This window comes from Vipera ursinii (genome assembly GCF_947247035.1).
Source record: "Vipera ursinii genome assembly, chromosome: 1".
Taxonomy (NCBI): Eukaryota; Metazoa; Chordata; class Lepidosauria; order Squamata; family Viperidae; genus Vipera; species Vipera ursinii.
In genome coordinates, this window is record NC_139512.1 from 112178511 (window position 1) to 112200476 (window position 21966).

General features: G+C 41.0%; 1 protein-coding gene across 1 annotated transcript in view; it reads left to right on the plus strand.

Annotated features, from left to right (window-relative positions):
- LOC310632475 (NACHT, LRR and PYD domains-containing protein 12-like) overlaps positions 1–21966 on the plus strand; it is an 84289-nt gene that overhangs the window by 34261 nt on the left and 28062 nt on the right. Inside the window, exons 6-8 of the mRNA XM_083349695.1 lie at positions 1818–1982; positions 9367–9537; positions 17828–17998. Coding sequence (XP_083205821.1) covers positions 1818–1982; positions 9367–9537; positions 17828–17998 — 507 coding nt within the window. The remainder of the gene's footprint in view (positions 1–1817; positions 1983–9366; positions 9538–17827; positions 17999–21966) is intronic.

Sequence of the window (21966 nt, forward strand, 5' to 3'; positions counted from 1 at the left end):
TTACAATTATCATTACTGGGAAGAATTGCAGTTGTTAAAATGAATGTTCTGCCAAAGTTTCTCTTTTTGTTTCAAATGATACCTATATTGAAAAAGGATGCCAACCTTGATCAATGGCAGAAGGGTATTAATAAATTTATTTGGGCGGGGAAAAAACCAAGAGTTAAATTTAAGATTTTACAAGATGCTAGGGAAAGAGGGGGACTCAAGGCGCCGAATTTGAAATTGTATTATGATGCGGTTGCCTTGACATGGGTTAGTGATTGGCTTAATTTAACTAATAAGAGAATACTTCATCTTGAGGGTTGGGATTTGGTATATGGATGGCATGCATATTTGCTTTACGATAAGAAGGTGGACAGGGCTTTTAAATCCCATATTCTTAGAAGTGCTTTATTGCGTGTCTGGAAAAAGTATTATTATAAGTTAAATTATAAAATACCGATTTGGGGAATTCCTGGACACGCGATAGAGGGCGTATCTATGGGAGTGAGTTTGGATATGGTTTCTTATAAGGAATTACTTAGATTGCAAGGGAATGATTGGCAACTTAAATCATTAGATGAGTTAAGACAAGAAAACATAAGTTACTCTTGGTTTCAATATACCCAATTGAAAGCTAGGTGGAAGTTAGATCAAAAGGTTGGCATCACAATTATAGATCAAAATTTAGTAAAACAAATTAGAGATTTAAATTGTGCACATATAAAGAGGATATATAATGCTTTAATTGAATTGGATTCGGAAACGGAGTTAGTTAAAGATTGTATGATAAAGTGGGCACAAAATATTCAGGAACCAATTTCGTTGGACACTTGGGAGATAATTTGGGTCAGAAATGTTAAATTTACTCAGGCTCAAAACTTAAGAGAAAATTTTTATAAAATGTTTTATAGATGGCATCTGGATCCCAAGAGGTTGTCTAACATGTATCCTAATTTACAGTCTAAATGTTGGAGATGTGGTAGTTTAGAAGCCACCTATTTTCATATGTGGTGGACTTGTAGAAATATAAAAGCTTTTTGGATTAAAATTTGGTGGAACATTCAAAAGATTTTTAAGAGAAAGATAAAGTTTTCTCCGCAATTGTTTTTATTGGGTATTGTTGTAGATTGTGATGTTAAAGAAAATAATTTGATGTTGAATATGATAACAGCAGCACGGTTACTGGTGGGACAATATTGGAAGAAGGATAGTTTGCCTACTATAGAAGAATGGGTGTTTAAAGTTTCGAATCTTGCAGAAATGTCTAAGATTTCTGCTTACTTGAAAGATCATTCACAGGAAAGATATATTTCAGTTTGGAGGAGATGGATAGATTATATTCAGAATAAATATGGGACTAAAAAGTTCCATTTAGCTTATGAGTAGATTTTAGACGGATATTGTTATTGGTACTTTGTATGTAGTTATGTTAAAGGGGAGTTAAATCACATTATGAATTTGGTTAATTGTATATTATGCATAATTCTTATTTAGAATATGATTATTATAACTATAATCCTGTATTTAGCTCTGGGAAGTGGGGGGGAAGTGGGTGGGTTTGGGGTGGGGGGGATTTGGGGATATATTGTAAAATCTTGTTTTTGTAAAACTCTTTAATAAAAAAAATAGATTGGTTATGTTCCCAAGTCTATCCTTATTGGGTATTTGTAATTATTATTATCTATTCATCTATTTTCAAATATGAAATTTTTGTATCAGTACTCTCTTTTTTTCTGTTCTTTGAAAATTATAATCTCGTAAAAATAAATAAAATGAAACCCAAACCCAGAAGTTATCCTTCTAATTCTTCTGAATATTTATTGCACTTTCAGGTTGGAGAAATGGTCCTTTACACAGTCCTGCAACAGGCAACTTGTTGAAGTCTTTAAGACCAACCAGAGGTTGAAGGAGTTAAATTTATTCCTCACAAATGAGACAGCAATACAATTACTGTGTGAGGGGCTCCAACATCCAGACTGTAAAATAGAAATGCTAGAGTGAGTGATCAATATTTCTTTTTCAGTTTGATACTAAACTGGGGGGAATTGAAAGATAGACCCAAGATTCAAAAGAATCTTGACAATGTTGAGCCTTGGGCCCTATTGAACAAGATGCAGTTCAGTGGTGAGAAAACTAAGGTCCTGCACTTAGACAGGAAAAACCAAAACTTTTCCAGAATAGGCTGTACCTGGCTCAACAGTAGTGAGTGTGAGAGGGATCTTAGTGGACCATCCTCCTAGTGGATCATCACTTAAGTTTGATACAGCACCCTACAAAGAGTGCAGAGAAGAGCAACAAAAATAAAAGGGCTCTGGGGGCTCATCTATATGACTATATGATAGATAATAATTTATCTATAGAACTGTACCAGCAGCTCTTTGGGCAAACTGAAATACTAATTTCTGAGTTGACACAGGGAGAACATTCTTTGTTGTGCATTTTTAATGATGGTTCTGATGTTAGATGTTCATTTCAAGTCCTGGGAGATTTTAGAATCCTTAAACCTGAAGGTCTTTATTGTTGATACTGTGTTGTCTAATATTGTAAGAAGTGATAGAATAGGAGAGCTTCTCCTAAAATGCTATCACTCTGCTAAACACCTAATTCTCTCAGCACTATCTTATGCTTAAGATATTTTATAGTGGGGCTGTATTGCTATTATTGCTCTTATTTTCTCATCCTTCCTACTACATTCTCCTATTAGTATCTTATGATTTATCACTTGATGTTTGTATCTTATGATTTATGATTGTATCTTATGATTTATCATCTACAACTTACCATGATATTGTTCTTGTATGTACACTGAGAGCTTAAGCACCAGAGACAAATTCCTTGTGTGTCTAATCACACTTGGCCAATAAAGAAGATTCCTATTCCTGGAGTCAGCTGGAATCAGCGCCAGAGCGGCTGGTGCTGTGGGAGCTGCAGGGTGGGCGGCATCGCTGGCGGGGCAGTTGCGAGTGGGGGTGCGGGGAGTGGCGGCAACGGGTTGTCCCCTGAGGCTGGAGTCAGCACCGGAGCAGCTGATGCTGTGGGAGCCGCGGGGCGTGCTCTACATGGTCAGCTTCATCCCTTTCTCGTGGAGGAGAGAGGGGGAGTTATGGTTTCAATGCCGTCAGGACTGTAGTTCCCACAGAAAATGAGTACTCGCAGCTCCTGCACTGAAAAGAGCTTACTAGAGCGGCTCAGGGGCTGAAACGGCTTGCAGTGACGGGTCCAGGGGTGTGTGATGTGAAGGCTGGATTTTTCCCTGTCCTCTCTGCTAAACGGTTGGACCGCCTCGGCCCAGCGGAGGTCAAAGTCTTGGTCTCCGTAGCTTTTTACGGGCGAAGGTGTCTGTTCTAGGCTGGGCCCCAAGGGCAGCTTTGAGGTGAACAGGTGGTTGGCCTTGGGCTGAGATTGTTCGCTTTTGACGTCCTGGGTCCTGGAGGATGAGGCCTCTTTCTACATGTGGGGTGATTCCACTACCAAGGCGTAGCTGTCTACGCCACTTAGGAAGTTGTGCAACACCGATGCCGGACAGAAGCCGGAGGAGCAGGGCCAGGACGTGGTAGCAGTGGATGAAGAGGAGGAAGAAGAGGATCGCAAAATGGAGGGGGTGAGACCTTCCGGGGAGATGATCTTCATGTTAGTGTTATGCAACACACTGGGCTGCTGCTGAATGTTCTGTGTACAAGGGGAAACTGGGGAGTGTTTGCGAGAGTGTGCGGATGTATCGCTGCTGCTGTGCTCGGTGCCTGGCTTCCAGATGGGCGCATACTCCACTGTTGTGGTGCTGGTCACCACCAATTTCCTGCAGCCCCGTCATGTAGAGCAGGCCCCACGGCTCCCACAGCACCAGCTGTACCGGCTCCTGTCCCAGGGGGCAGCCCATCACCAACACCCCTCGCACCTGTGACCGCAGCAGCACCGCTGCCCCCGCCTCCTGCACCCGCCAAGATGAGAGTTCCAGCACCTTTTTTTAAAGAAAAAAAGCACTGACTACAGCTAAAAAACTATATACAGAATACAACAGAAAAAAAATGAACAATTAAATATTTTGACAGAAGATCTAAGTGCCCAACAAATACAGACAACAGAAGATTCAGAAAAAAATCTGACAAAATGGATGGAGGAAGAAACCTTCTATATAAATCAGAAAGAATTCGAAGATCAAAATGAGAAACAGATGGAAGAAAAGATAAACAGATATTGTTAAGATGTGAAGATAAAGAAAAATGTTGGCTAACTAAAATCTAGATGTATGAATGTTAATAGTTAAATTGAGATATTGAGTTGTTTATAAAGTTTAGATAAAGGTTATTAAAACATATGTTAAGAGCAATGTAACCTAATTAATGTTTTGATGTGATAAGAATAAAATTATAAGCTTAAATATGAGAAAGTGGACATAAAGAAGAAGAGAGAGGATGTATTAAATGCTGAAATGGGAGAAATCTTGGTTATTGAACCTATAATATTTGGAAATTGTAATGAAAATAAGAATATTACATTGTATTACTAATCTGTTGATATGGAAGTGAGATAGACAAGATATGTATCTGGAACACTAGAGGTTGGGGGAAATTGTGATAAAGGGAACTGGGGTCATATACAAATTTGGAAATGATACATTTTAAATGTTTAATTTAAATATTAATGCAAAACTAAAGCTGGGAAAATTTATAAGGTTATTGATGGTCCAAAAGATGGAATGTCAAAATAAATAAGACATGTAAAATTATTGATAAATGTAAGAAAGCTATTAAGTAGCTGATGGATGAAATAAGAAGTATATTAATTTAAACGAAACAGTATGTATTAAAGGAAAAAAGAGAGGAAATATTGGCTGTAACAGTTGGAGATTTGTATTAATACACATATGTATGTAATGGAATTATTGTAACTCAGACACCATGCTGTTTTTCAAAAATATAATTGTAATATTGGAAAATTAATAAAAAGTTTTCATTTTTTTAAAAAAGAAGAATGAATGGAAGCTCTTTAAAGGGATATCCAGCGTGGAACTGGCAGTAAGAACAATTAATCAGTAGAACAGCTTGTCTCCCTGAGCTGTTGATGGTTCATGACTGGAGCTGTTCAAGAAAAGACTGGGCAGCCATTTGTCTCTGCCTTGGACAGGAGTTGAATTAAAAGATCTCAAAGGTCCCTTCCAGCCCTATGATTCTATGAAGCCTGCATGTTTGGCTTAAATGAATCTAATGTATTTCTTCTTTTGTGCTTTTCCTTGAGATTGAAGGAGTTCCCCATTTTACAGAGAGTTGCTGGTTATGATTAGGAGCTCTAGAACTGAGGCCCTGCTCCCTCACTCTCTTGGGTCTCCTCCCAGGTTTTAATGGAGGCTAAGCATAGCTGTTATGCAGATGTGTAAAACGTGAAAATCAATAATTTCTCTATTTAAAACATCAAAACCAAAAAAAGAATAAATGGCTACACAAAAATAAAAGCGGGAAAAGACACAGTAGATGAATTAAATATCAATAAATAAAGAATGTACAATAATAATAATATTTAAAAGCATTATTCCATTCATTCCCTCATTATATGTAATACAGTTAAATTAATATCATCTTAAGAAAATTCTCCCCTTCATGGATTACTGCCTTGTCGTGGCGAAGGGGCTTGCGTAATTCAATGAAGCTATGAGCTATGCCGTGCAGGGCCTCCCAAGATGGACAGGTCATAGCAGAGAGTTCTGACAAAACGTGATCCACTGGAGAAGGAAATGGCAACCCACTCCAGTATCTTTGCCATGAAAACCCTATGGACAGTACCAAAAGGCAAAACGATATGACGCTGGAAGATGAGCCCCTCAGGTCGGAAGGCGTCCAATATGCTACTGGGGAAGAGCAGAGGGCTAGTACTAGTAGCGCCAGAAAGAATGAAGCGACTGGGCCAAAGCCGAAAGGACGCTCAGCTGTGGATATGTCTGGTGGTGAAAGGAAAGTCCGATGCTGTAAAGATTTTTTCTCCATAGGAACCTGGAATGTAAGATCCATGAATCAAGGAAAGCTGGATGTGGTCAAACAAGAGATGACAAGACTGAACATCGATATCTTAGGTATCAGCGAACTAAAATGGATAGGAATGGGTGAATTTAATTCAGATGACCATCAGGTATACTACTGCGGGCAAGAATCCCTCAGAAGAAATGGAGTAGCCTTCATAGTCAATAAAAGAGTAGGAAAAGCAATACTGGGATACAATCCTCAAAATGACAGAATGATCTCAGTTCGAATCCAAGGCAAACCATTCAATATTACAGTAGTCCAAGTCTATGCCCCACCCACCAGTGCTGAAGAGGATGAAATTGACCAGTTCTATGAAGCCCTACAGCACCTTATAGAACTAACACCAAAAAATGATGTCCTCATCATCATGGGGGATTGGAATGCTAAAGTAGGAAGCCAAAAGATAAGCGGAATAACAGGCAAGTTTGGCCTTGGAGTACAAAATGAAGCAGGGCACAGGCTGATAGAATTTTGTCAAGAGAATAGGATGGTCATAGCAAACACTCTTTTCCAACAACCCAAGAGACGGCTCTACACATGGACATCACCAGACGGTCAACACAGAAATCAGATTGACTATATGCTCTGCAGCCAAAGATGGAGAAGCTCTATACAGTCAGTAAAAACAACACCAGGAGCTGACTGTGGCTCAGACCATGAGCTTCTCATTGCAAAGTTTAGGCTTAAACTGAAGAAAGTAGGGAAAAGCACTAGGCCACTCAGGTATGAATTAAATCATATCCCTGTTGAATATACAGTAGAGGTGACAAATAGATTTAAGGAATTAGATTTGATAGACAGAGTGCCTGAAGAACTATGGACAGAGGTTCGCAACATTGTACAACAGGTAGCATCCAAAACCATCCCAAAGAAAAAGAAATGCAAGAAAGCAAAATGGCTATCTGAGGAAGCTTTGCAAATAGCTGAGGAAAGGAGGAAAGCGAAAGGCAAAGGAGAAAAAGAAAGATATGCCCAATTGAATGCAGAATTCCAGAGAATAGCTAGAAGAGATAAGAATGCCTTCTTAAATGAACAGTGCAAAGAAATAGAAGAAAAGAATAGAATAGGGAGGACCAGAGATCTTTTCAAGAAAATTGGAGAGATGAAGGGAATGTTTAATGCAAAAATGGGCATGATAAAGGACCAAAACGGCAGGGACCTAACAGAGGCAGAAGAGATTAAGAAGAGGTGGCAAAATTACACAGAAGAACTATACAAGAATGAGCTTAACGTCCCTGATAATCACAATGAGGTGGTCACTGACCTCGAGCCAGACATCCTAGAATGTGAAGTGAAGTGGGCCTTAGAAAAGCTGAGCAACAACAAAGCTAGTGGAGGTGACAGTATTTCAGCTGAGCTATTCAAAATCTTAAAAGACGATGCAGTAAAAGTGCTACACTCAATTTGCCAGCAAATTTGGAAAACTCAACAGTGGCCACAGGATTGGAAAAGATCAGTTTACATTCCAATTCCAAAGAAAGGCAGTGCCAAAGAATGTTCAAACTATCGCACCATTGCACTCATTTCACATGCTAGTAAAGTTATGCTTAAAATCCTAAAAGCTAGACTCCAGCAGTTTGTGGATCGAGAACTACCAGAAGTACAGGCAGAGGAACCAGAGATCAAATTGCCAACATACGCTGGATCATGGAGAAAGCTAGAGAGTTCCAGAAAAACATCTACTTCTGCTTCATTGATTATGCTAAAGCCTTTGATTGTGTGGATCATAACAAACTGTGGCAAGTTCTTAAAGAGATGGGCGTAGCAGACCATCTTATTTGTCTCTTGAGAAACCTATATGTGGGCCAAGAAGCAACAGTGAGAACTGGACACGGAACCACTGATTGGTTCAAAATTGGGAAAGGAGTCCGGCAAGGCTGTATACTGTCGCCCTGCCTATTTAACTTATATGCAGAGCACATCATGAGAAAGGCAGGGCTAGATGAATCAAAAATTGGAATTAAGATTGCCGGAAGAAATATCAACAACCTAAGATATGCAGATGATACCACTCTAATGGCAGAAAGTGAAGAAGAACTAAAGAGCCTCTTGTTGCGGGTGAAGAAGGAGAGTGCAAAAGTTGGGTTGAAACTTGACATTAAGAAAACGAAGATCATGGCATCCGGCCCTCTCAATTCCTGGCAAATAGATGGGGAAGAAATGGAGGTAGTGACAGATTTTATTTTCCTGGGCTCCAAGATCACTGCAGATGGAGACTGCAGCCAAGAAATTAAAAGATACTTGCTCCTCGGGAGGAAAGCCATGACAAATCTAGACAGCACACTAAAAAGCAGAGACATCACCCTGTCAACAAAAGTGCGTATAGTCAAGGCTATGGTCTTCCCAGTTGCAATGTATGGCAGTGAAAGTTGGACCTTAAGAAAGGCTGAGCACCAAAGAAGTGAGGCCTTTGAGCTATGGTGCTGGAGAAGACTCCTGCAAGTCCCTTGGACTGCAAGGCGATCAAACCAGTCAGTCCTAGAGGAGATCAACCCTGACTGCTCTTTAGAAGGCCAGATCCTGAAGCTAAAATTCAAATACTTTGGCCACCTAATGAGAAGGAAGGACTCACTGGAGAAGAGCCTAATGCTGGGAAAGATTGAGGGCAAGAGAAGAAGGGGACGACAGAGAATGAGGTGGCTGGATGGAGTCACTGAAGCAGTAGGCGTGAGCTTAAATGGACTCCAGAAGATGGTAGAGGACAGGAAGGCCTGGAGGAACATTGTCCATAGGGTCGCGATGGGTCGGACACGACTTCGCAGCTAACAACAACAACAAGAAAATTCTCCCTAAAACTATAAATATCAATATTGATATTGATATCACCAATGTTTGTCATTTTTCCAAAAGTAAAAGTACCTGCTTATCTGCTGGAAATGTATCCTCAGAGAGGCAGATCCATTATCAGCAAACATCCATATTCCCTTCAGTTCCTTGAAGAACTGAACGTTTATGTTTATGTTCTTTTCAAGAAATAATTGTACTTTTTGTGATTCATATCTGCAGGGTTGGTGTAGAGGCCATGACCGAATTTGGCAGCAGACATCTTGCAGAAGTATTCAGAAGAAAGGAGACATTAAGAGATTTAAAGTTGTGGGTGTTCAGTCAAAATGACAGAAGAGTAGGAAGGCTGTTTGAGGAGCTCCAATACCCAGATTGTAGAGTAGAAAAACTATGGTAAGTGATCATTGTTTCTTCTTCAGTTTAATATATGTTGCTTTCTCTTGACTATTTGTTTTCTGGAAATATACCCATGGAGAAGCAGTTCAGTTGCCATAAATATCCATAGCCTCTTCACTTCCTACAATGATATAGTCCATGCTTATCTCTTAAGAAGTACTTTTAATTTTTTGAAATCTTTTTCTAGGCTCAGTGAAGAGTTTATGACTGAACCCTGCAGCAGTCATGTTGCAGAAATATTAATGAAAAAACAGAGAATAAAAGAGTTACTGATGTACCTAATACATCAAAAGGACCAAGCATTCCAAATGCTGTGTGAGGGGCTCCAACATCCAGACTGCAAAGTAGAAAGACTCTGGTGAGCAATCATGTTTTTTTTTAGTTTGATATATGTAAATTTCTCTTGAGTTCTAGAAAATTATCTATGAAAAGGCAGTTAAAGTTGTGATATATAACCACATTATCTTTACTTCCTTGTGTTTTCTGAGATAGATTTTTATCTGTGATTATAGTCAAAAGGGCAATAAGATAGTTTGCTAGGAGATATGAGATCTGCATCCCTTCTCACTGCGAAGATACTTTCTTAGCTGTTAAACACTGAGAATCTGGCCAAAGATTAACTTTTCTGGGATCTGTTCATAGGGGAATAAGCTCAGTAGTTTATAAATCTTCATTAAGCAATTTGGAGATATGACAGCAATTACTCTGATTTTTTTAAAAAAATCTGCAGCTGGGCTTTTCAGATGTACAGGTCTATTAGCTTTGGGCATTCTCAGATGCTTTTTTACCGTTTGTGGCAATTTTTATTTGAAATTTACAGCAATTTTTTTTTGTTATTTCAGTAGATAATATCACCTTGTTATCACTTACTGGACTTTCTCTTCAGTTGTTCACTTGTTGTTGTTATTAGTTGCGAAGTCGTGTCTGACCCATCGTGACCCCATGGACAATGTTCCTCCAGGCCTTCCTGTCCTCTACCATCTTCTGGAGTCCATCTAAGCTCACGCCTACTGCTTCAGTGATGCCATCCAGCCACCTCATTCTCTGTCATCCCCTTCTTTTTTTATTTAAAAAGTTTTACAGTACATTTTAACTTTAATCCCCCCCTCCCCCACCCCTATCTAACCCTCCCTATCCCTCTCCCCCATTCCCTCCTCCCCCCCCGACTTCCCAGAGCTAAATACAGGGTATAAAAAAGAAAAACAAACATAAGCATCCATATGCTATCACAATAAACTATTAATTCTATCACCCTCTAGCTCATGTAAAATGATTACAAACAATATTACTATTACAGATAAGAAAAAAATGAAAGAAAACAGAAAAGGAACTTTACTCAAATACTAAATAAAATTTCTTAATCCCAATCCTTATTCATATTAATTTCAAAAAAGAAAAAAAATTTCATCTACTATTTACATTCTCCCACATTTCTCTAAATTCTAAACAAATTCTCAATTACGTGCCAAAAGCGCCTATCTCTATTAACCTTATTAATCTCCAACCAAACTGAACTATGATCAAAAATAGTTCTTGCATATATCACACCAAATGTCTCACAGTTCCAGATTATCCATCTATACGTCTAGGACACCATTCCAATCTCCAATGAAAATAAAATAAAAAATTTAAAAAATTTATAATCCAATTAAGTAACCTTTATATGTAGTAAGTTAAGAAAAATCAACTTGTTATTGATTAGGAGCTTGCATTCCAATCTTAAATTCAATAAATACTTTTAGTCCATAACCCTAATATACGTTTCTTGCAAACAAATAGCATCAGTCTTAAATTGTTTTAAATATTGAAAAACTTTCTTTCACCTCTATGATGAATTTAATCCATTGACATTCTAAATTAGAGATTTAGTCACCAATCTTGACACTCCAAAGCTTTTGGAGCACGTCTGAAATGACCCCTGTATCTTCTTTGGACCGCGCCCTTCCCACAGCTTCACTATAAGTACGCTTTGGAGGTTCCATAACTTTCTGCTTATCTTGCTCTTGCTCTCGTCTCGCTCGTCTTAGGGCGGCACGCGTCATCCTCTGCTCTCCAGCAGCAACCGATGAGGCTGTAACTTGATCCCCTCCAGCACCGTTCTCCTCTGTCTGTCTATCTGCAACATCTTGAGGCTTTCCCTCGCCATATCCCTTTGCAGCTTCCAGAAGTGATAGGGGGGTTGCTTTTAACACATTGCTATAAAAATCACGTGCCTGGGCCACAGTAGCCAAACGATGTCTTTTACCTTCGTGCATCACCACCAGTCCAACTGGAATCTCCCATCTAAACTTGACATCACATTAAGTTCCTGTACAAGAAATGCAAAATCTTTCCTTCTCCTTAAAATCTTTGGAGGAATCTCTTTTAAAACCAAAACTTCTTGCTCAGCAACTACCAATTTAGTATCATAAGCAGCTTGAATGACTTCATCTCTAATTACTCTCTTTGTAAAATAGACCACCACATCTCTGGGTAACTTCCTCTGTCTTGCAATCCATGAATTTACACGAAAAATTTTATCCATACTTCCCTCAATTTCAGATGCTGGCTGGCCCAATACCGGTTCCAAAGCTTCAGAGATCAGCTGCTTTTAAATCTTCTTTAGAATTCTCCTTTAAACCCCTAATTCTAATAGCATACTGCATCTGTTGGTACTGAACAAGGCTCAATTCTCCGTCCATTTTGTCCCTTATATTTTCATCCTCTAATACCTTTGCTTCTAATATAGAGTTCTTTTGACTGAGATCCTCCACTTTTTCACCCAGCTGTTGCACACATTCAGCTACACTTTCAATCATAGACAACATGTCTACCCTCATTGCTCTAAACTTCTCTTCCATCTTCTTCTCCAATTTCTCCTCCAGCTTTTTCAACTTTTCATCCATCATATCAGACATTAACCGTGAATGCTTTTCAAGGGCATCTTGTAATTCCTTAAGCGTCAGTGCTGGAGGAAATGCAGGAGGAAGCAAAGCTTGCAACGAGGTCTGTTGCACCGGGGAAGACCCCGCACTCCGAAGAGCTTTAGAAATCTTGGCCGCCATCTTTCCCCACTTTCACTTATTGCGCACTTTCACTTTAAAGCTATAAAATCCATTGAGCTAGAGAGTAAAGCTAAAAGTCCACATCACCTTGACCTCCTGTACCGCTCTGCCTGCATCTTGATACTCAAAAGTATTTCCTTTTGGCAGGGGTGGTTGCTAACGCCTGGCTCTGCTCCAAAAATCACGGAGCAGAGACGCTGCGCAGCTCGGAGCAACCCAGGCTTCGGGGGGGCTCAATCCTTCAGCCGCCCAAACTCTCAGCTCAGGCGGCCCTGGAGAGCTCAACCCCTACCTGGGGCCTCACCCCCTCCTCTTCTCCCGAGGAGGGGGCTTCAAATCCATCTAAACAGCTGATTGGCGCTGTTTACGATGGAAAAAACACAGCTGCGGAGCGGGCAGCCCGGAGACGGCTGTCTTCGGCGTCGCGTCGCCACCGGAAGTCCTGTCATCCCCTTCTTTTCTTGCCCTCAATCTTTCCCAGCATTAGGCTCTTCTCCAGTGAGTCCTTCCTTCTCATTAGGTGGCCAAAATATTTGAGTTTTAGCTTCAGGATCTGGCCTTCTAAAGAGCAGTCAGGTTTGATCTCCTCTAGGACTGACCGGTTTGATCACCTTGCAGTCCAAGGGACTCACAGGAGTTTTCTCCAGCACCATAGTTCAAAGGCTTCAATTCTTTGGTGCTCAGCCTTTCTTATGGTCCAACTTTCACAGCCATACATTGCAACTGGGAAAACCATAGCCTTGACTATACTGTACGTACTTTTGTTGGCAAGGGATGTCTCTGCTTTTTAGTGTACTGTCTATATTTACCATGGCTTTCCTCCCGAGAAGCAAGCATCTTTTAATTTCTTGTCTGCAGTCTCCATCTGCAGTGATCTTGGAGCCCAGGAAAATAAAATCTGTCACTACCTCCATTTCTTCCCCATCTATTTGCCAGGAATTGAGAGGGCCGGATGCCATGATCTTGGTTTTCTTAATGTTTAGTTTCAACTCAACTTTTGCACTCTCCTTCTTCACCCGCAACAAGATGCTCTTTAGTTCTTCTTCACTTTCTGCCATTAGAGTGGTATCATCTGCATATCTTAGGTTGTTGATATTTCTCCCGGCAATCTTAATTCCAACTTTTGATTCATCTAGCCCTGCCTTTCTCATGATGTGCTCTGCATATAAGTTAAACAGGCAGGGTGACAGTATCATGCCCATTTTTGTATGAAACGTTCTCTTCATCTCTCCAATTTTCTTGAAGAGATCTCTGGCCCTCCCTATTCTATTGTTTTCTTCTATTTGCACTGTTCATTTAAGAAGGCATTCTTATCTCTTCTAGCTATTCTCTGGAATTCTGCATTCAATTGGTGTATCTTTCTTTGTCTCCCTTGCCTTTCGCTTCCCTCCTGTCCTCAGCTATTTGCAAAGCTTCCTCAGACAGCCATTTTGCTTTTTTCCATTTCTTTTTCTTTGGGATGGATTTAATTGCTACTTCTTGTACAATGTTGCAAACCTCCGTCCATTTCTCTGTCTATCAGATCTAATTCCTTAAATCTATTTGTCACCTCTACTGTATATTCAACAGGGATATGATTTAGTTCATACCTGAGTGGCCTAGTGATTTTCCTTACTTTCTTCAATTTAAGCCTAAATTTTGCAATGAGAAGCTCATGGTTTGAGCCACAGTCAGCTCCTGGTCTTGCTTTTACTGCCTGTGTAGAGCTTCTCCATCTTTGGCTGCAGAACACATAGTCAATCTGATTTGTGTATTGACTGTCTGGTGATGTCCATGTGTAGAGCCGTCTCTTGGGTTGTTGGAAAAGAGTGTTTGCTATGACCATCCTATTCTCTTGACATAATTCTATCAGCCTGTGCCCTCCTTCATTTTATACTCCAAGGCCAAACTTGCCTGTTATTCCGGTTATCTTTTGGCTTCCTACTTTAGCATTCCAATCCCCATGATGATAAGGACATCATTTTTTGGTGTTAGTTCTATAAGGTGCTGTAGGGCTTCATAGAACTGGTCAATTTCATCCTCTTCAGCACTGGTGGTTGGGGCATAGACTTGGACTATTGTGATATTGAATGGTTTGCCTTGGATTCAAAGTGAGATCATTCTGTCATTTTGGGGATTGTATCCCAGTATTGCCTTTCCTACTCTTTTATTGACTATGAAGGCTACTCCATTTTTTCTGAGGGATTCTTGTCTGCAGTAGTATACCTGATGTCATCTGAATTAAATTCACCCATTCCTGTCCATTTTAGTTCACTGATTCCTAAGATGTCGATGTTCAGTCTTGTCATCTCTTGTTTGACCACGTCCAGCTTTCCTTGATTCAGGGATCTTACATTCCAGGTTCCTATGGAGAAAAAATCTTTACAGTATTGGAATTTCCTTTCACCACCAGATACATCCACAGCTGAGCATCCTTTTGGCTTTGGCCCAGTCGCTTCATTCTTTCTGGCGCTACTAGTACTAGCCCTCTGCCATTCCCCAGTGTTCTATTCCAGCCTACGATCAGCCCTGTTTGAATGTCAGGGACAACCCCTTTTTATAATCAACAGGCTGGAAAAAACCCAACCAAATTTATTTACAATGAGTTCAAACAAAAGTTAAATGAAAAGTTCAAACAAGACTTAAACCAAAAGGTTAAACAAGAGTTAAACAAGAATAACAGTCCAGTACTCTAGCAGAAGATCTTCAAACAGTTGCCTTCAGCAACCAGCACCTCCCACACATTCCCGTTTTATCAGCAGTCCCAAGGCGTGGCTTCTCATTGCCTTCTCCCGAGTTGCCTCATTGCTTCCTCTGTTCTGCTCTGCTAGATTGCCTCCTGCTCCTAACGTCCCTGAACAGAGCCAGCTGTGGATCGTCTTCTTCCAGTCCCTCATGCTCATACAGCTGAGTCTGAGGAGGAACAAGATGGGAGGGGCCAGGCTGAGAGTTCTGCAGTGCATCAGAACGTTCCTCTGTGTTCTGTACCAGCCTGCTACCGGCCCTGCAGAAAAGGCAGGGACAACCCCTTTTACAAGAAGGCAAGAGGCTGGAATTACGCCTGCCAAATTTATTGCTACAAAAACAAATAGAACAAGACACGAACCAAGGAACAGGAGCTTTTCAAGCGGTTGCCTTCAGCAAACCAGCTCTCCCACGCATTCCCCCTTAAATAATACAGTTCAGGGCGTGGCTTCTCTCTGCCTCCTTCCGAGGAGCCCCATTGCCTTCCTCTGTTTACTCCTGATTGACTGCCTCCTGCGTCGGGCGTCCTTGAACAGGGCCAGCTGTTGGTCATCTTCATCCACGCTGTCAGGCTCACGCAGCTGGGTCTGCGTCGTGACCAGATGAGAGGGGCCTGGCTGAGGGCTCTCATCAAGCTGTCCTATCCCCTCAGCAAGCTCTTCAACACCCCCCTCCTCCTCCTCCTCTGAGTCGTCCAACCCAACTGCCGAACCCACAGGCTGACCCTGAATCACAACACTCTGACACCAAAGGCTCTCCAAACCCCTCCTCCTCCTCCTCTTCAGAATCATCAGACTCAGCTGCCGAAACCACAGGCTGATGCTGAATCATAACACCCAGTAGCATATTGGACGCCTTCCGACCTGAGGGGCTCATCTTCCAGTGTCATATCTTTTTTTCTTTTGGTACTGTCCATGGGGTTTTCATGGCGAAGATACTGGAGTGGGTTGCCATTTCCTTCTCCAGTGGATCATGTTTTGTCAGAACTCTCTGCTATGACCTGTCCATCTTGGGTGGCCCTGCACAGCATAGCTCATAGCTTCATTGAATTATGCAAGCCCCTTTGCCACGACACAGTTATCCATGAAGGGGAATTGTTCACTAGCTTCCTTTAATACAATAAAGATACTTGAAACTTTCTTCTATTTATGATTTTGGTTTTAATATAAATATTGGCTTGCATAAAAGTTGCTAATCTACATTGAGATTTTTAATTTCCATCTACTTTTAAGAAATATTTTCTATATAGTATATATTCCTTTGTTTATTATTGGCACTGAATAATTTGGACTTACCAGACATTCAGGGACACAGTAGCAAAGACAGCATTCCTCTCTGGATAAGGAGAGGACTTGAGATTGTCCCCAAGCACTTTAGACAGCAGCTCTCCATGAGGAGACTATAAGATGGTAGTTGCTGGTGAGCTTCAAGATCTGGGTGGTTAGAGATTGGCACCTTTGTCCAAGGACACAGGTTCACAAACTCCTTTGTTAATCACTTCTGGAAATTGCTTGTTAACTGTTTTCTACTAGCCATGTTTCCCTGAAAACAAGACCTGGTCTTACATTTTTTTTGCTGCCGCCTCCTCCTATGCATGCCACTTTGGTGGCTATGGGCAGAGCCGTGAAGGAGGTCAGGATGCCAAAACCCCAGCCCAGGGATGAGGCAGAGCTGCAGGCCTCCTGGGTTCTCACCATTGAAACTACAATGGGGAGCAGGCAACATGAGGTGGCACCGCAGGACCGAAGCAGCAGGTGGAGAAGGAGGTAGCGGCTGTTGCCGGCAGGTGGTCTGTGGGGTGGGATGGGGCAGTGGGGATGGAAGAAAGCCCCTGCAGTGGCAGACACAGGGAGGAGGAGGAAACAGCCACTGCCAGGCACATGATCTGCAGGGTGGAGCAGGGCAGCAGGGATGGAAGAAAGCCCCTCCAGCGGCGGACATGGCTGATGCGCAGCAATGGCAGAGGCCTTCCTCCCTGGCTCCAAAACAACAGAGGGGGACTGAGCCTCCCCTGCCCATTTTCTGTAGCATGGCAGTCTGGCTCGAGAGGGGAGTGAAAGAGAAGAGGTATGCAGGCAGCCGGGTCATTGAATGGGGCAGCTGCACTCCCTGACCTGCCTCGCCTCGTGTCAGTGGCACTGGTGCATCACACAGCCTCCTGTCCTGTTGTGGCCACCAACAACCAGAAGAAGTGGGCCAGTGGCCACACAGGCTCCTGCTGGACGGGGCTGCTGCTCTTGGTGCAGCTGTTGTGAAGCAAAGCAGGTGGTAGGGCGTGGGAGGCCTGGCTGCAGGGGCACTGAGGTAAGCAGGTGTGGGCTGTGTACAGCAGCTCCCCTCCCCCCTGCCTCACCTCATGGTGGCACTGTCACTGGCACACCATGCAGCCTCCCACCCCATTGCAGCCACAAGCGACCTGATGGTGGGATGGAGGGGGCAGGGTCTTAACTAGGGCTTATTTTTTGGCTTGGGCTTATATTAGGCACACACGTAAAAATCATGCTAGGCTTATTTTTTTGAATAGGCCTTATTTTTGGGAAAACACAGTATTAGAAACCTTCAGAATGGCAAGTTTAATTATACTAAGTGACTGTCCTTCAATTCTAAGCAAAAGAAGTTTTATGTAAATGTAAACAATAAAAAAATTCTTATTTTGGAATAAATAGCAAAAGAGTGATGAGAATGTTGACCTTGGAAAGTACAGACCAAGGGTCCAGATGGATTTGAAATAAGTATTGAAATTAATTATTAAGATTGCAGAGACATTTCTATTATCAGCAAATAACCATATTCTCCATAGTCTCTTCACTTCCTTGAAGACTGTAGTTTATGTTTCTTTTCCAAAAAATAATTGTAATTTTTTGGAATTCATACCTGCAGGGTTTTTGGACACACCATGACCGAATTTTGCAGCGGGCATCTTGCAGAAGTACTCAGAAAATCCCAGAGACTAAGTGAATTTGGGTTGTGGCTATACAAGCCAGGTGACAGAGTGGTGGAGATGCTTTGTGAGGGGCTTCAACACCCAGACTGTAAAGTAGAAAAACTAGGGTGAGTGATCATTGTTTCTTTTTCAGTTTGATGTGTGTTACTTTCCCTTGACTGCTTTAATATAAAGCAGTCAAGAGAAAGTAGCATGTGAGGTAACATATGAAGTATTAGTACTGATTTATAAATCCTTAGTAAGATCACATCTGGAGTACTGCATCCAGTTTTGGTCACCACATTACAAAAAAGACATTGAGACTTTGGAAAAAGTGCAAAAATGAGCAACTGAGATGATTAAAGGCCTATATATCAAAACATATGAAGAACGGTTGCACGACTTGGGTTTGGCTAGTCTAAAGAAAAGAAGGACTTGGGGGGACATGATAGCAGTATTCTACTATTTGAGAGGCTTCCACAAAGAAGAGGGGGGCTCAACTTATTTTCCAAAGTACAAGAAGGCAAGACAAGAAACAATAGATGGAAATTAATCAAGGAGAAAAACAATCTGGAATTAAGGGGAAACTTCCTAAGAGTGAGGACAATTAACCATTGGAACAAGCTTACCTTCAGACGTTGTAGGTGCTTCATCACAGGAGATTTTTTAAGAAAAGATTGGACAGCCATCTGTCCTATTCCAGGTGTGGTCTTACTAAGGCTTTATAAAGTGGTACTAATATTTCACGTGACTTTGATTCTATGCCTCTGTATATAACCAAGGATTGTATTAGCTTTTTTGGCTGCTGCTGCACCCGCTGACTCTTGTTTAAGTGAGTTTCCACTAGGACTCCAAGGTCCCTCTTATAGTTACTGTTTTTAAGCCAGGTTTCACCTAATCTGTACTTTTACCTTTGGTTTTTCCTGCCAGGTGTAAAACCTTGCACCTATCTAGAGTAGCTTGCGCCTGTCTAGGGTAGTTTGCTGTCTCCCAGGACAAAAGATCAAAGGTATGACTGAGATCCTTACTAAAATAATTAAGTCCAGAGATTATTATTCTTTTCTCCTCTCTCATGTGGGGATAAATGATATGATAGCGATACTGAAAAAACATATCAAGCTATTATGAGCAGCTAGGTATGAAGGGCCAAAGAGATGGGGGCACAAAAGGTGTTTTCCTCTGTACTCACAATGAAAGGTAAGCATCCAATCAGGTATGGAGAACATTGGAGTAAATCGCTGGCTTAAGAAAAGAGGCATGGTGGCTCATTGACTTAATGACACTGGAGAGGATCTCTGCTCCAGCAGTTTGAGCCCTAGCACTGTGTGGCGGGGTAACCTCCCCTCACTCGCTTCTACCCACCTTGCAGTTTGAAAGCATTTTCTGTGTGAGTAAATAAATACTGTAGGTATCACTGGCTTCCTGCAGGCAGTCTAATTCCTGCCAGCTCTGAAGCTTTCTTGTTGTGACATCCATTTGGAGGCAGTTCCAGGTAAGGCAAGGGAGCCTTGGACGCTGCTGCAGGAAGAGCTGTTTGTTTTTCTTTCTTCTGCAAAGCTAGCTCTCTTCCTCTGGTGCAGGGCTTTTCAACCTTTTCACAGATTGTACCACTTTTAGGATGTGGCAATGTTCAAGTACCACCAGTCACCTAGCAAGGTGTCAAAAACTTGATGACCCCCCCCAAAAAAGGAACAAAGTGATAAAGTGCAGGTAGTTCTTGACTTACAATAGTTCGCTTAGTGACTGTTCAAAGTTCCAATGGCACTGGAAGACTGGCAAAGTGTTCTTCTTTCTTATCTAAGACCTTGAAATTTTCTTTTTTTTAAAAAACAGGTTTTATTGGTTTTCCAGTTTAACATCGACATATTTAGAAAGCATCATGGTGACTGGGTAATCAAAAATTTTGTAACAGAGTTTTTAGTACATAATTCAGGTTACATTATCAAAACATCCTTCTCTATTTCCCTTTACATTTAATACAACATAATAATAATAATAAATATATTTATATTATAAATATAAATATAATTTATAATAAATAAATTTCTAAGAATAACATGGTCAGTTAAAAAAAATTCAGTCCAATTTTAGTTAAATATTGTTGTTGTTATTAGTTGCGAAGTCGTGTCTGACCCATCACGACCCCATGGACAATGTTCCTCCAGGCCTTCCTGTCCTCTACCATCCTCTGGAGTCCATTTAGTCTCACGCCTACTGCTTTATAGGTGGCATTTAGATCTCTTCTCGAACTGGAACCTCCATGCTAGTTCCGACATGCGCGGGCTGAAATGCTGGTCCAACTTTGCTAGGAGATTGCTGTAGGCAACTTCGTCAGGAGCTGTCGGTGCACACAACCCTACTGCTACATCATAAACAGCTGAACCACTAGTGCAGAGTAGGGCTGCCACCTTTAAGTCATCGTCCTTGATGCGATTGATCTTCATGAATAATTCGACTTGACCCACGTGCGACTCCCATTGCTCCGGGTGTGTGATATCAAATGCCAGTATCTGCCCGATTTGTGCCGTGGCATCTGATCCATCCGCGATCCTGCTCCTGGGTTCCAATCCTGCTTCTAGCATTCGCTGTGGTGACCGATGAGTGCGGCTGCCACTGCGGCTCTCTAGGTGTCACTTGAAGGAGGATCCCACCTTCGTCGCCACTGTTAAGTCACGGAGCAATGAGACGCGTTGGCGATGGCTGCAATGAAATCTTTATTGGATGGCAGGCTGGAACAACAAGAACTGGGGGAATAGGGTTACCTGGGTCCTCTTATACCTGTCCAGGTGGGCGCTAACCAATAGATTCAAACCTTGGTTTCCTGCCTGGCTGGCAGCCAATAGGTTTACTTGGTTTTCCCGCCAACGCTGCTCCTTACTGGAGCTGTCCAGCACAGTGCCTCCTGGAGTTCTTGTAACTGTAGTCAGCCCCATACATTACAATATTCATGTCCTAGTTTTAAATTTTACCTAATTTTTAATTTTGGTTATAGTATTCAAGTTTAGCCTTTAACATCCAAAATATTATTCACAACCCAAATTTCCCTTATTTCACTACACCAAAAATTGTAACATCTAACACACACACACACACACACACACACACACACAATAACTAAATAATAACTGAATAATTAAACTCTATCTAAATTTTCTATTTCTCATCCTGATTACCAATACAACAGCTTATATTTATCAATCTACTTCTATTTATACATAACCAAATTCTGTTTTAATTTTTACCCAGTTCTTAGTTCTTAGTTGAAATATTCAAACATCTTTTAACATCAAACATAGGATCCATAATCAATTTTTTAAATCTAACTACAAAACTGGGTAAGACCTTCTACTTAAAACAGACGAACCCAGACGGAAGAAGAATCCAGAATCCAGACCGAATACAGAGAATCAACAGGGCAACAATCTAATGATTATAAATGGTTTAGCTTTTGTGGATCATTGATGGTTAGATGGTCTCCTTCAATTCAAATAATATGTATTGGAATGAATGGAGACCTATCTGGCATTCTAAAGGCTTTGGTCTGGAAACCTGATTGGCAAAAAAAAAGAAAGCTAGAGTTAGATTTTAAAAAATGAGTTCTTAGAGAGCTATTAAAGGCCACTCTTTTAATAATCTGTGATCTATTAGGATCTGAAATAGAAAATGTTTATGAGATAAAACTAGAATGTGTTTATGTATCTATTACGCTTATTTTAGACATTATAATTTGTGTAGTGACATAATGGAAATTTGGCTTATGAATCCTGCATTGATGTTAAAAGAGGTTTGAATATTTTAACTAAGAATTAAGAATTAGTAAAACTTAAAACAGAATTTAGTTATGTATAAGTAGATGTAGATTGATAAATATAGGCTGTTCTATTAGTAATGTGTGATATATCAGGATATGAAATAGAAAATATCTATTAGGTAGAATTTGGCTATTCAGCTATTGTGTGTATGTTAGATGTTACAATTTTTGGTGTAGTAAAATAAGGGAAATTTGGGCTGTGAATATTACTTTGGATCTTAAAGGCTAAACTTGATTACTATAATTAAATTAAAATTAGGTAAAATCTAATAACAGGACATGGAT